This window comes from Vipera ursinii, assembly GCF_947247035.1.
Source record: "Vipera ursinii genome assembly, chromosome: 9".
NCBI lineage: Eukaryota > Metazoa > Chordata > Lepidosauria > Squamata > Viperidae > Vipera > Vipera ursinii.
In genome coordinates this window covers 8,647,369-8,662,189 of record NC_139523.1, presented here as the reverse complement: position 1 = coordinate 8,662,189, position 14,821 = coordinate 8,647,369, and the positions used below count along the sequence as shown (strand labels likewise).

The window sequence follows — 14,821 nt, the reverse complement described above, 5'->3', positions numbered from 1 at the left end:
AAATTATAAAGTGGGCAACTGCCTGGAGCAGAGCTTTCGTGTGTGTGTGTGTGTGCACGCACACACACACACACACACACACGCATCTCTATACCAATGAGGGTCCTGGAAAATTTGGGCACTTAGCAACCGACAGGTATTTACAATGGTGGCAGGCATGTGACCATGTGAGTCATGTGATCTCCATTTGTAACCTTCCCATAAACCAAGTCAATGGGGGAAGCCAGATTTGTTTTAACGACTGCACGATTCCTTTAACAACTGCAGTGATTTGCTTAACAACCATGGCAAAAAAAAACTGTCATAAAATCAGGCATGGCTCACTTAACAACTGCCTTGCTTAGCAACAGAAATTCTGGCCCTGACTGCGGTAGTAAGTCAAGGACCATCTGCAATATACAACCCTTACGGACAGTGTCTCCTCCCACATGCTGCCCAGGGGGAAGAGATGGCCTTGAAGCTGCCTTCTCCAATCCTTAGGAAATCTGATGCGTAAAGTCCTATCGCAAAGAAACGTGTTCTTCAGAAACCAGAAAGCTGGAGAAAACACAGACCTGCTTGTAGGCAGTGACGCATGTTGAGCTGCAGAACTTTTTCGACTGCCCCTCAACCTGAAGCATGTGACACTGTCCCGAAGCACTGTAGCAGTAGCCCCCACAGTTTTCACAGCAGTTCATGGTCAGGTTGTTTGCGGAACGAAACTTGGAGAAGCAGGCATCGCTGCAGAGCTTGTGTACAACGTTCTGGTAATTCACTTCATGGCGAATCTGCAGGTAGGAAAAGCAGTTACCGCCAAAAGAACTCTCTCTCTCTCTCTCTCTCTCTCTCTCTCTCTCTCTCTTTCTCTCAAGGTGGTTTGCATATTGATGAGTACAAACTTCAAAAAGATAGCACTTAAATTTATACACTGCTCCATAATGCTTTACAGCACTCCAACAAACTGGGTGGGTCCTCATTTTAAAAACTGGAAGGCTGAGTCAACCTCAAGCCCTGTCAGGATCAAACTCCAGGCTATGGGCAGAATAAGTTTGCAATACAGCATTCTAACCACTGAGCCACCAGGCTCTTAAAAGGTCCAAAAACAAAAGATATGGTATGATGGATGGATGGAAGGAAGGAAAGAAGGAAGGAAGGAAGGAAGGAAGGAAGGAAGGAAGGAAGGAAATCTCTCTTAGACTTGACTCAGAAAAGCAACATCTATATTTATATGTAAGATTCTGTCCAGCGCAAGAAACCAGGAGCAGGGTTAGAGTTCAAAAATATTGAGAATTTATTTCATGCTAACTATACACAAGAATCTGATCTAATAACGGCACTAGATAAAAGTCAACAGAATTCAAGGGAAGGGGGCTGAAACTTGGATCTCTTGTGGGAGCATAACAATTCCAAACTGACCCTTGGGCTCAGCCTGGTCAATCTCCTACAGATTCAGTTGCAAGAAATATCTTACAGAAATCGATACAGCTGCCAGTTTCTTCTGCAGAGCTGCAGATTATTCCTTGTTATGATTTCTTTAGTTCAGGTGCACATACAATATGCTTTTACCAATTGTACCTCAAAAGTTCACTCAATAAAGTTCAACAGATTTAATGGTTTAATCAAAGCAACCTGAGGAGATTTGTAGCTGAATGCACGCGGAACACGATGGCTCTATCCTCCAAAGGTAGCCAACTCAGAACAACAACCCCAAACGTTCAGAACAAGGAAAGATTAGCAAAGATGGTTACCACTGCGTTCTTCTGGCACATGCTGCATTTGGTGGAGATGCTATTTGTATGGATGGTGACAACAGGCTTCCTTTTCAACTCGTACACAGAAAGACAGGACTGGCTACAGAAATCCTTGCTGGAATTTGTATTGTCAAACTGAGCTGTAATCACATCTTTTGGATTCAGGATGTCCCTACACAGTTAAGAGAAAGAAGAGTTAACTTTTTCAGGCTCAAAAATAATGAACCACACAGAACAAAAGCAGTGGTAGTATCTGTAATGTCTCTGGCGCTCCCCCCACTCCCAATTAACTGGATCTGCAACTTGCAGGTTTCTCAAACAGCACGGAGGTTGTAAATCCTAACGTGACAGGCAGTGGAATCACTGGTGTGGGAATTCCGGGAACGAATTCCCATCGCCCAGTGCGCTCACACAGAGAAGGCCTCCTCAGGGTACCGTCGGCTAGACAATGTCAGCTGGCGAACCCCAGGGGAAGGGCCTTCTCTGTGGGAGCACCAGTCCTATGGAATCAGCTCCCCCCTGAGCTTAGGATGGCCCAAGGTCTCCGGTCCTTTCGCCGCGGCCTCAAAACACTCCTGTTCCACCAGGCTGACCTGGATTGACAGGCATTTTAATTATGTTTACAATTTTTAATTTATTTTTAATTCTTAATTTTACCGTATATACTTGAGTATAAGCCGAATTTTTCAGCCCACTTTTTGGGCTGAAAAATTCCACTTCGGCTTATACTCCAGTCAACAAAAAAAACTTACCGAGGACTTGTGCGCGGCCGAGGCTTTGGTGCTTCCGGGATCGCCCGCACCTCTCCCAAGCCACCGCCGTCCGAGACCTGCCGAAGTTTGGGGAGGTTTGGGGAGGTGCGCGCGCACCTCCCCAAACTCCGCGCCTTGCCTGCCTGCTTCTTTCCGCAGCGGAAAGAAGCAGGCAGGCAGGGCGCGGAGGAACGGAGACTTGCCGACGTTTGGGGAGGTTTGGGCGTCTCCCCAAACCTCGGCAGGTCTCCGTTCCTCCGCGCAGACCTGCCGACGTTTGGGGAGGTTTGGGCGCCTCCCCAAACCTCGGCAGGTCTCCGTTCCTCCTGCCGACCTTTGGGGAGGTTTGGGCGCCTCCCCAAACCTCCCCAAACCTCGGCAGGTCTCCGTTCCTCCTGCCGACCTTTGGGGAGGTTTGGGCGCCTCCCCAAACCTCGGCAGGTCTCCGTTCCTCCGCGCAGACCTGCCGACGTTTGGGAAGGTTTGGGCGCCTCCCCAAACCTCCCCAGGTCTCCGTTCCTGTTTGGGGAGGTTTGGGCGCCTCCCCAAACCTCCCCAAACCTCGGCAGGTCTCCGTTCCTGTTTGGGGAGGTTTGGGTGCCTCCCCAAACCTCCCCAAACCTCGGCAGGTCTCCGTTCCTGTTTGGGGAGGTTTGGGCGCCTCCCCAAACCTCCCCAAACCTCGGCAGGTCTCCGTTCCTCCGCGCAGACCTGCCGACCTTTGGGGAGGTTTGGGCGCCTCCCCAAACGTCCCCAAACCTCGGCAGGTCTCCGTTCCTGTTTGGGGAGGTTTGGGCGCCTCCCCAAACGTCCCCAAACCTCGGCAGGTCTCCGTTCCTCCGCGCAGACCTGCCGACCTTTGGGGAGGTTTGGGCGCCTCCCCAAACGTCCTCAAACCTCGGCAGGTCTCCGTTCCTGTTTGGGGAGGTTTGGGCGCCTCCCCAAACGTCCCCAAACCTCGGCAGGTCTCCGTTCCTCCGCGCAGACCTGCCGACCTTTGGGGAGGTTTGGGCGCCTCCCCAAACGTCCCCAAACCTCGGCAGGTCTCCGTTCCTGTTTGGGGAGGTTTGGGCGCCTCCCCAAACGTCCCCAAACCTCGGCAGGTCTCCGTTCCTGTTTGGGGAGGTTTGGGCGCCTCCCCAAACCTCCCCAAACCTCGGCAGGTCTCCGTTCCTCCGCGCAGACCTGCCGAGGTTTGGGGAGGTTTGGGGAGGCGCCCAAACCTCCCCAAAGGTCGGCAGGAAGAACGGAGACCTGCCGAGGTTTGGGGACGTTTGGGGAGGCGCCCAAACCTCCCCAAAGGTCGGCAGGTCTGCGCGGAGGAACGGAGATCTGCCGAGGTTTGGGGACGTTTGGGGAGGCGCCCAAACCTCCCCAAACAGGAACGGAGACCTGCCGAGGTTTGGGGACGTTTGGGGAGGCGCCCAAACCTCCCCAAAGGTCGGCAGGTCTGCGCGGAGGAACGGAGACCTGCCGAGGTTTGGGGACGTTTGGGGAGGCGCCCAAACCTCCCCAAACAGGAACGGAGACCTGCCGAGGTTTGGGGAGGCGCCCAAACCTCCCCAAACAGGAACGGAGACCTGCCGAGGTTTGGGGACGTTTGGGGAGGCGCCCAAACCTCCCCAAAGGTCGGCAGGTCTGCGCGGAGGAACGGAGACCTGCCGAGGTTTGGGGACGTTTGGGGAGGCGCCCAAACCTCCCCAAACAGGAACGGAGACCTGCCGAGGTTTGGGGACGTTTGGGGAGGCGCCCAAACCTCCCCAAAGGTCGGCAGGTCTGCGCGGAGGAACGGAGACCTGCCGAGGTTTGGGGACGTTTGGGGAGGCGCCCAAACCTCCCCAAACAGGAACGGAGACCTGCCGAGGTTTGGGGACGTTTGGGGAGGCGCCCAAACCTCCCCAAACAGGAACGGAGACCTGCCGAGGTTTGGGGACGTTTGGGGAGGCGCCCAAACCTCCCCAAAGGTCAGCAGGTCTGCGCGGAGGAACGGAGACCTGCCGAGGTTTGGGGAGGTTTGGGGAGGCGCCCAAACCTCCCCAAACAGGAACGGAGACCTGCCGAGGTTTGGGGACGTTTGGGGTGGCGCCCAAACCTCCCCAAAGGTCGGCAGGTCTGCGCGGAGGAACGGAGACCTGCCGAGGTTTGGGGACGTTTGGGGAGGCGCCCAAACCTCCCCAAACAGGAACGGAGACCTGCCGAGGTTTGGGGACGTTTGGGGAGGCGCCCAAACCTCCCCAAAGGTCGGCAGGTCTGCGCGGAGGAACGGAGACCTGCCGAGGTTTGGGGAGGTTTGGGGAGGCGCCCAAACCTCCCCAAACAGGAACGGAGACCTGCCGAGGTTTGGGGACGTTTGGGGAGGCGCCCAAACCTCCCCAAAGGTCGGCAGGTCTGCGCGGAGGAACGGAGACCTGCCGAGGTTTGGGGACGTTTGGGGAGGCGCCCAAACCTCCCCAAACAGGAACGGAGACCTGCCGAGGTTTGGGGACGTTTGGGGAGGCGCCCAAACCTCCCCAAAGGTCGGCAGGTCTGCGCGGAGGAACGGAGACCTGCCGAGGTTTGGGGAGGCGCCCAAACCTCCCCAAACAGGAACGGAGACCTGCCGAGGTTTGGGGAGGTTTGGGGAGGCGCCCAAACCTCCCCAAACAGGAACGGAGACCTGCCGAGGTTTGGGGACGTTTGGGGAGGCGCCCAAACCTCCCCAAAGGTCGGCAGGTCTGCGCGGAGGAACGGAGACCTGCCGAGTTTTGGGGACGTTTGGGGAGGCGCCCAAACCTCCCCAAACAGGAACGGAGACCTGCCGAGGTTTGGGGACGTTTGGGGAGGCGCCCAAACCTCCCCAAACAGGAACGGAGACCTGCCGAGGTTTGGGGATGTTTGGGGAGGCGCCCAAACCTCCCCAAAGGTCGGCAGGTCTGCGCGGAGGAACGGAGACCTGCCGAGGTTTGGGGAGGTTTGGGGAGGCGCCCAAACCTCCCCAAACAGGAACGGAGACCTGCCGAGGTTTGGGGACGTTTGGGGTGGCGCCCAAACCTCCCCAAAGGTCGGCAGGTCTGCGCGGAGGAACGGAGACCTGCCGAGGTTTGGGGACGTTTGGGGAGGCGCCCAAACCTCCCCAAACAGGAACGGAGACCTGCCGAGGTTTGGGGACGTTTGGGGAGGCGCCCAAACCTCCCCAAAGGTCGGCAGGTCTGCGCGGAGGAACGGAGACCTGCCGAGGTTTGGGGAGGTTTGGGGAGGCGCCCAAACCTCCCCAAACAGGAACGGAGACCTGCCGAGGTTTGGGGACGTTTGGGGAGGCGCCCAAACCTCCCCAAAGGTCGGCAGGTCTGCGCGGAGGAACGGAGACCTGCCGAGGTTTGGGGAGGTTTGGGGAGGCGCCCAAACCTCCCCAAACAGGAACGGAGACCTGCCGAGGTTTGGGGACGTTTGGGGAGGCGCCCAAACCTCCCCAAACAGGAACGGAGACCTGCAGAGGTTTGGGGACGTTTGGGGAGGCGCCCAAACCTCCCCAAAGGTCGGCAGGTCTGCGCGGAGGAACGGAGACCTGCCGAGGTTTGGGGAGGTTTGGGGAGGCGCCCAAACCTCCCCAAACAGGAACGGAGACCTGCCGAGGTTTGGGGAGGTTTGGGGAGGCGCCCAAACCTCCCCAAACAGGAACGGAGACTTGGGGAGGCGCCCAAACCTTCCCAAACGTCGGCAGGTCTGCGCGGAGGAACGGAGACCTGCCGAGGTTTGGGGAGGTTTGGGGAGGCGCCCAAACCTCCCCAAACAGGAACGGGGACCTGGGGAGGTTTGGGGAGGCGCCCAAACCTTCCCAAACGTCGGCAGGTCTGCGCGGAGGAACGGAGACCTGCCGAGGTTCGGGGAGGCGCCCAAACCTCCCCAAAGGTCGGCAGGAGGAACGGAGACCTGCCGAGGTTTGGGGAGGTTTGGGGAGGCGCCCAAACCTCCCCAAAGGTCGGCAGGAGGAACGGAGACCTGCCGACGAGCCGCGGCTACACAGGGTATTCCTGTGTATTCAGGCTTGCAAAATGGCGGATCGAGCCTCTGCTGGCGGCAGAGGCTTGCAGAACGGCGGATCGGCTTATACTCGAGTCAATAACTTTTTCCAGTTTTTGGGGGTGAAATTGGGGGTCTCGGCTTATACTCGAGTCGGCTTATACTCAAGTATATACGGTAATTTATTGCACAGATGACTTTAATTTTAATTTTATCTTAATTTCTGTTATATGTTATTGTTGTTAGCCGCCCTGAGTCCTTCGGGAGATAGGGCGGGATATAAGTCCCATTAATAAATAAATAAAATAAATAATTCATTTTAATTTATCAAATATGGTATCAGTGGTGCCAAGAATGTCATTTGCTCAATACCACCCACCAGCTGAATTGGAATCCTGCTGAGACCCCAATTCCCTGGAGCAAAATGACGAGAGCAAACAGTGAAGTTTGAGATACAGTGAGTGTATTTCCAATACTTTTGCAGAGATGCACCCTTAATTAATTTTTAACCAAGACGATATGGGGAGAGTACCAAAAGCAAATGGCACCAATACTATTATATGAAGTTTAAAAACCTCACCCACCAATCAAAAGAGATTGGGATGGGAGTGGGATACAACAAATGAAGAACAAAAGTATGCAAAGTTAAATGGTATCATAAAACAGAAAGCAGTAAATACCACAGCTTTCAGTAAAACTAAAGAAACTAAACCAAGGGTCAAATGCATCCTGGAGTAAAACTGCTTTGATATGCTTATGAAATACAAGGGAAGGGCATGCCATAAAGCAAGATCCACCAGTAAGAAGACCTATAGGATGGTCTCCATCCTATGAACCACGGAAGGGGTTGCTGCAACAGACACTCAGGGAGACTGGATCAGACTGGTGGAATTAATCCTGGCAAAGCACTGCCTCATATATCCAGCATTGTCTTATATATCCCAGAGGTACATTGCAAAAGATTTTAACAGGCTCTGCTTTCCTATAAGAAAAATCAAAGCATCACAAAAGGAAACTGCCACAGCCTTTGGGTTAAAGCCCTGTGGAAGGCTGGCCACGATGCTTTAACCCCGACTATGCTGCAAGTCCAGAGGCAGAGAGTAAAACTTGTAAGGAATCCAAAGTTTGGATTCCAGATGGTCTCTGGATGGGGATTAACTGAGATTGGTTCCATTTATCTGCACTTACTTTGAGCAGCTGGAACAGGTCTTCTTGGTGAAAGGTTGTGGTCGAGCAGCTGGTACAGTGTATCCCGTGAGGCACAGTGTGGAACAGAAGAGCTGAGTAGAGCCCTTTCTCTGATAGGCCGTCTGCCCCTTCTGCAGAATCTTCTTGCATCCCGAACAGGAAACCCGAACGGCTGTACTTGGGACCGAAGGAAGTAGCTTGTTCATGCCAGAGGATGGCGTGTTAGGTGGGAAACCTGAGGTCAGCTGTGGAGCTTATCAAAAACAAAACACACACACACACAATGCTACTGAGGTTGTTTTCTCGCCTGTGGAATCCCACATTCAACTTACTTTACCCCATCTGCGAATGCATTTTTCCCTCCGTTCCTGACAGATGAAAATGGGGGGAAAATCCAACCACCCCTATTTAGCACTTCTTACATAATTTCTCCAGGCCAGGTTTCCCTGATTAAAACAGCTAAGTTGGCTGGGAATTCTGGAAGGACGATGGAGTGGTGGTGTTGGCTTAGGGACCAGGGAAACCCAGATTTAATTCAACACTTAGGCGTGGAAACTCTTTGGGCCGGCCACTTTTTCTCAGCTCAACCTATTTCACAAAGCTGTGGGGATAAGATAAAGGGGGGCATCCACATATGCAACCTTGAACTCCTGCAGGTCAGGCAGGATATAAACCAAGTGAGTAAGCAACGCCCCCTTACACCTTTAGAAGATGCCATGTTGGGGAGGGCTAGTCTTGTCTATATGTACAACATGTGAAATTATGTCTCCAAGCCACCAATAGACAGAAAATGCCTGTTAATTCCCATCCAGCCCAAATCTTGACCCTTACCAAGAGGGCTGCCACTGACAGAAAACACAGCACTGATTTTCAGTTCCCCTTCCTGAGTTTTTGGCTGCTGGCCATAATCCTGAAACAAAATGGTCACAGATGAAATTCCAGCTGATGTAACCAGAAGCATCCAAGCCCATATCTAGAAAACACACCACTTAACCCCCATCAGCGACATATGAGTCCTGCTGTAAATATCCCAATCTACGGAAATGCCTTTTCCTGCATTTAATTTATTTAAAATACTATGTTGCATAGGAGTGGCTGATTTGTTTTTGGGCTCCTCTACGCACCATTTAACAAGTGCCTATAGTTTTTGACCATAACATTTGAATGAATCTCAAAACTTATCAAAGCACCCTCAAAACGACATGTGCCCGAAAACAGAGACGGATTCTTACCTCAGTACTGTCTGGTTCATCCTTAATTTTATTCAGCAGCCCCGGCTGAGGTGCCATAGCTTTATCGTAGTCATTATCCAAAGGCTCTTCTTTGATTCTAATATTGGATGCATAGGAATTCCCAAGCTCTTGGCCAACTGAGTCTTTATTAGCAAACAGGTAGCTAGATTCCTAGAACGCAGAGGTGGGAAACTTGCTTTAGTGCATCGGGGCTATGCAGTGCTTCAGGCTTTATTCTAGAAAAGTGCTTTGGCATTCATTTACAGTGTACATGAAGGCAGGCCATATGTGCAGCATCATGCAGCTGTTCTCTGGAACGACCAACGGAAGCCATGAAAAGACGCAGCATCCTTAAAAGTATTGCAGGCAAGGCTACTGTGTTTGTGGCCTTGGTTCTGTTTTCTAGCCGAACAATTTATTCACTTTTTCCCTGGCCTTTCAGTTGCACCCTTTTCTTTTCTAAGTTCCAAGACAAATACCCCATGGTTACCCTTTAATTACCCCAGGTACAACAGCACCACAAAATTCTTACAGTAATCCTAGCCCCCAGAAGGTGTTTTATGGCACATAATTTTATTTTATTATTTTATTTTAATTCCATTTATATCCCACCCTTCTCCGAAGACTCAGGGCAGCTTACAAGCTTAGCAGTAGCCTTCATTCTATGTATATGCCTGCTTATTAGGGCTTTCACACACACACACCAAGCGGCATTATTACAAAGTCAGCTTAATTGCCCTCAACAATCTGGGTCCTCATTTTACCTACCTCGGAAGGCTGAGTCAACCTTGAGCCTGGTGGGACTCGAACCTGCACTAATTGCAGGCAGCTGGTGTTACTTAAGGAGGCATTAGCCCACTGCTCCACCAAGGCTCATTTACTTTTTAAATGTTACCTGCCACCCATCTTAGTCTGCAAAGCAACTCTTAATAAAAGGAAAAACTTCACAAGAGCTGCTACTTACCCTAAAGTTAGTTTCTGGTGTTTGCGGTGTTAAATGTGTCCGTAACGTTTCATCTACTTGATTCGCAACTGGGAAACACAAAAAGTGCAATTAGAAACATTTTAAAGGGAAAAAAAAATCCTTGGAAGCTTGTGGAAACTCAAATCATTTATACCAATATCTTCCAAATAATTATTTAGGGTTCAGCACAAGTAACTAAAGTGAGCACGTGTTACGTACTTCAATGTATTTTCTTCAGATGCTTTTGGAAACAAAGATAACTTATTCAGCAATGCTTGTTTCCTAAACTGGTGGAACTAAGAAGCTTCAAATTTTTAAAATCAAATTAAAGCATGTGGGTCAAGAAGAGGCATGCCAACCTTGAAAACAGCAAGGAAACAACAGAAGTCCAAACAGCAGACCACAAGTTGGAAATATGGGTTAGACTTTGGCTGCACAATCTGGCAGCCCTGGAAAATTAGTATTGCAGCCCCACAATAACAACGTAAGAAATAAAAAAAGTTTGTTACATACATTAACACTATTATATATTTTATATGCGGCCCCAGACCATTCCTCTTCACTCAATGTGGCCCAAGCAAGCCAAAACATTGGACAACCATGATTTAGAGGGAAGATCCCTGTAGATGTCTCATTGGTCTGGTTCTCGAAATCTGATAGGCAATAATTAACTAGGATTTGTTGAAAACAAAACCACATAATGGCTGAAGTCTCATGCTAGCTGAAAAAGAACAATTCATATTATCCTGAGCGTGAAGTATGAACCAGTTCCTGAGCTCTCCTAGTAAAACTGAGTGAAAATAATATTACCTGATTTATCAAGCAAACTGCTTTTCAATCTGGAATCTAGCTCTTTCGGCATTTTTTCCAAGCGTTTGTCACGTTCTTGGAAAGATCCTTCTCTGGTTTTCTCCTTTGCCAAAAAAGTGTCTTTACTATCATCTCTTGCGATGCTAAAGTCTTTCCGCAGGGACTTAAACACAGAGGATCCCTTGTCAAAAGGGGGAGAGAGATCCTTCTGGATCATGTTTTGGATCTGTGTGTCTTTTTCATTGTCCCCCACATGATCCCGGACCCTCCTCCCATCTCCCCGGCTATCTTCAGAGCGAAGGGCAGAAGAGAGACCATCCTTTGGAGCAAAAGTCTGCTCTTCTTCATTGTCACTCCCAACCACAGGAATTCCTGCAAGGTCTCCTGAGTTCAGGAAATAATCACTGTCATCCAGCAAAGAGTTCGTGGATCCTGTCCGGTTCTGCATTCTGTAGGGGATGCTGTCAAAAGCAGGACTGAGGTTGTGGACTGTCTTCTCAGACATCTCAGAACTTATAATGTTTGCACCTAAACAGGGGGAGACAACGGGATGTCTTTAAAAAAAAACCAGCAGCTCATTTAGAATCAGGGGCTAACATATATACCCGAACGCATTCATAGCTTTTTTTAAAATGTGATTTGTCTAACCTAAACATATTTCCAATTGAGTTCTCTGAAAGACTATGTTATTTTTGCGAGGAAGTTATTCATAACGTGCACTTTTTAAATTATGTGTACAACCTTTATTAAATTCTTTCCAATCATCAGACCTCCATTTTCAATTAGACTTTTCTCACACTCTGTGAAAAGTAACTACAGTAGTAGTGAAACCTTTTTATGTTTCTGACAGTTAGAATCAGTGGAACAACCTGCCTCCAGAAGTTGTGAATGCTCCAACACTGGAAGTTTTTAAGAAGAGATTTGACAACCATTTGTCTGAAATGGTATAGGGTTTCCTGCCTGAGCAGGAGGTTGGACTAGAAGACCTCCAAGGTCCCTTTAGACTCTGCTATTCTATTCTATTCTGTTCTGCTCTACTCTCTATTCTATTCCAAATTTGCAACATTCCTTTTGAGTCAGCATGACACAAAATGAAAATACCATATAAAAAAGTAGCTGTACTACAAATTTCAAGGATGTCAGAAGTAAATCAGTCATTCTCACTATTAATTCCTGTGGGCTATATTCAAACAGAGATGGGAAACGTGCCCATTGGCCTAATCCAGCTAATCAAACAGTAGAGGTTTTGAGCACGATTTGTTCCCATCTTTACCAGCTTACGCAGCATTTACAAGTGCCTGGATTTTGGATTATCTTAACATAAACATTTGTAACTCCTACATACAAAACACACACAAACAAAATGGGTAAGGAAATATTTCATGAGCAAATGATTGCATACTCACGTTCTTCTGTGTTATCAAACACTGTATCCGTTTTGTCTTCAAACTGCAGAGGTGGAAAAAAAATTGCACTGTGATTCTGGTTCATTTATTTAAGAACAGAACATTTCCTTCTTCTCTATTATCCAATTCCCAGTACAAATGCTAGAGTTTGGGGTTATCTGGTGAATAATCCTGCTATACAAATAAAAGAAACAAGATATATTTTCTGAACTTTTGCATATAAAAGATGTAATCACCTGCTACATTAAGTTTAACACTAAAGCTACTTCAAGCTCCAAAGTCTGCTAAGGCTGGTGCTTTAACAGATGTGTCTTGAGATGCTAAGCAATGTCAATTACTCTTGTTTGTAACTTACCGTCTAGGCATGCAATTTTCTTTGTTTTTTTCCAGCCTAAAGCAAATGGTATATAATGAAATGTAGTCGGTCTTGTGCTGAACTTATATTGCCTTAAGAAACATCCCAATGAAGAATTCCTCACCCTATGTGTCTGTGGTTTTTGAAAAACCATTTATCACAGTAGGCAAGCCACTCCTTGGATTTCAGTCACACTTGAACATTGCAAATTAAATAATGTTTTGTGGTGAAATAGCCCAGCGTGAGCAAGAGTGAAACTGAGCAACGTTCAAATTTATCTTTCTAGTACAATTCAAAACAATAGATAGTGAAGTGAAGAAATCTACAGAAGGTTTACTGAAAGGGGTATATACTAAGCGCAGAAAGCAACAGGGCTCAAGCCAACCTCGTCTCGAACCTATGCTGTTGTGGAAAAGACAAAATTAGAAATCAAGCATTCATCGAATGCATCTAAGACCCACAAGCCCTGTTATTTGCAAACCAAGGGCTCAATTAATGTAAGAGTCCCTACCTGAATCATCCACTTTTTACTCTTTTAATTGTGTGACATTCAAAGTAGCCAAGTTGAATTAAAAAAAAAAACTGGATTCAAAACAGTTTGGTGAGGGGTCCTTGGTGCTCTCTGAGCTTGGATGTTTTCTGCAGATGTTTCATTACCCAAACTTGGTAACATCATCAGTGCAAGCTCAGAGAGTACCAAGGACCCCTCATTTCAACCCTGAGCTACAAATATTCTCCTTTATTGGCAAATCAGAGAGTTTGGCATTTTGTGAATGTGAATTTGACTTAATGAAGTCAAATTATTACATTCTGCTTCTGATTTTCTAATTGTTTTTAAATTCTGTATTTTCCCCTCCAAAATAGTGCATTCCGTTCAACTGCCCTTAAGGAAACCTGTTGTAAAGTCTCTACATTCCTGAGGCAGCACCTGTTTTTATTCGTTGACCTAATTTTCAGAGTCATGACCCACAGTGATATTTGTTATCTTCCCTGAGGATGCAAGGAAAGAAATGATATTGTTATCTACATAGACATGGTGCATGATACTTTTTCCCCAGAAAAAGCAGTATCAATCCTATTCTCCCTTCTGGAATAATTTTCTCTATCCTCATATTAGTTTACAGTTTATCATATTTTATCTTCAACCCATGAGATTTGTAGTTAATTTTTCATACCTGAAGACATTCCACACATGAAGCACCCTATGCTGCCACTTGGACTAGGCCTTGCTTCTCCACCTGTTTATGTTTTAAAAAAAAAAGATTGTCTTTTTAGAAAGATGTTTGAGGCCTGTCTCTGAAAACAAAACATTTTTGTTCAAACAGATCATAAACCCTGTTTACCGTTTCTTGTAACTATAAATGGCTACCATACTAATATGGAACCATACTAATCTCCTGTAAGATAAGCAGAAGTAAAAGTTTGATCAGCTTGCTTGTAAGTGCAATAGCCACATCATTCAGCTTTGGATATTCCATTTTCTTCATACATTCTATAAGTAGAAGCAATTAAAAACCAGACATGCCATCAGCACTGTCTGTTGTCAACCCAGTAAGAGTAGCAAGTGACACAAGTCGGTACAACCTGTCTGATCTAACATAAAAGCCATAATGCTATTAATCAAATATGTTTTGTCAGGTCTGGCAAATTCACTAAGAAATATATACAGCCATTCAAAGTATCACGTGGGAAGGCTAGCAGTCAATGTTAATCAGGATAATATCAATCTTTTGGGGTACACTGCCTTCTATAAGAATTGACTTAAGGAAAAGTATTGATATGCCTTTGTTCAAATTTAACTTGTGAACAGTTGAAGAATTGTCAACATTCATTTGCAATCAACAAGGCCAGAATGTAAAAAGTGTTTTGATTTGTTCCCTCACTATGGTAAAAATTATGAGCAATTTCATTTCCAATGTAATGAGAGCTAATTCCTTGTCCCCATTGTCCTTGTATTTTCCCAAAAGCAAAAAAAAAAGTTTCTTTGTAATTTTCTTAAAATTCATGACTTTCTAATTGTTCTGATCTATCCATGCTCTTAATTGGGATGTATAGAATAGTGTATTCCCTTTCCCAAAAGTTCTGTTTTTCCCAAGTGTTCTGCAAAATGGGTTGCTCTGAAAAAGTCAGGGATACTTCTATTTAAAGAAATGGCCTGTATTTTCCAGAACAGGAAGTAATTTGCAGTATTCCTAATGCTACATTTGAGAAAGAGAGAGAGAGAGAGAGAGAGAGAGAGGCCTTCATCCTGCAGTGGATAGACAATATGATGATTTCTAGTCTAAATAGAACGAGCGAAAGAAAAAAAAAGTTCTTTAAAGATGAATATATTAACTAAAAGCTTTAAGTCTTATTGATTTATTCTGTAAGTTTCGTGTATCAACC

General features: G+C 47.3%; 1 protein-coding gene across 4 annotated transcripts in view; it reads right to left on the bottom strand.

Moving 5' to 3' along the window:
- The window catches only part of ZMYM4 (zinc finger MYM-type containing 4), a 57,737-nt gene that overhangs the window by 24,802 nt on the left and 18,114 nt on the right, over nt 1-14,821 (bottom strand). For 2 of the 4 annotated variants that reach the window (XM_083369736.1, XM_083369735.1), the window contains 9 exons: nt 13,612-13,674; nt 12,082-12,124; nt 10,676-11,203; nt 9,866-9,933; nt 8,902-9,072; nt 8,501-8,579; nt 7,670-7,922; nt 1,728-1,902; nt 555-767 (listed from right to left, as the gene is read on the bottom strand). In XM_083369736.1, coding sequence (XP_083225862.1) covers nt 555-767; nt 1,728-1,902; nt 7,670-7,922; nt 8,501-8,579; nt 8,902-9,072; nt 9,866-9,933; nt 10,676-11,180 — 1,464 coding nt within the window. In that variant the 5' untranslated portion in view covers nt 11,181-11,203; nt 12,082-12,124; nt 13,612-13,674. Of the gene's footprint in view, nt 1-554; nt 768-1,727; nt 1,903-7,669; nt 7,923-8,500; nt 8,580-8,901; nt 9,073-9,865; nt 9,934-10,675; nt 11,204-12,081; nt 12,243-13,611; nt 13,675-14,821 lie in introns of those variants that run through there. The other 2 variants (XM_083369734.1, XM_083369733.1) reach the window with 2 other exon arrangements.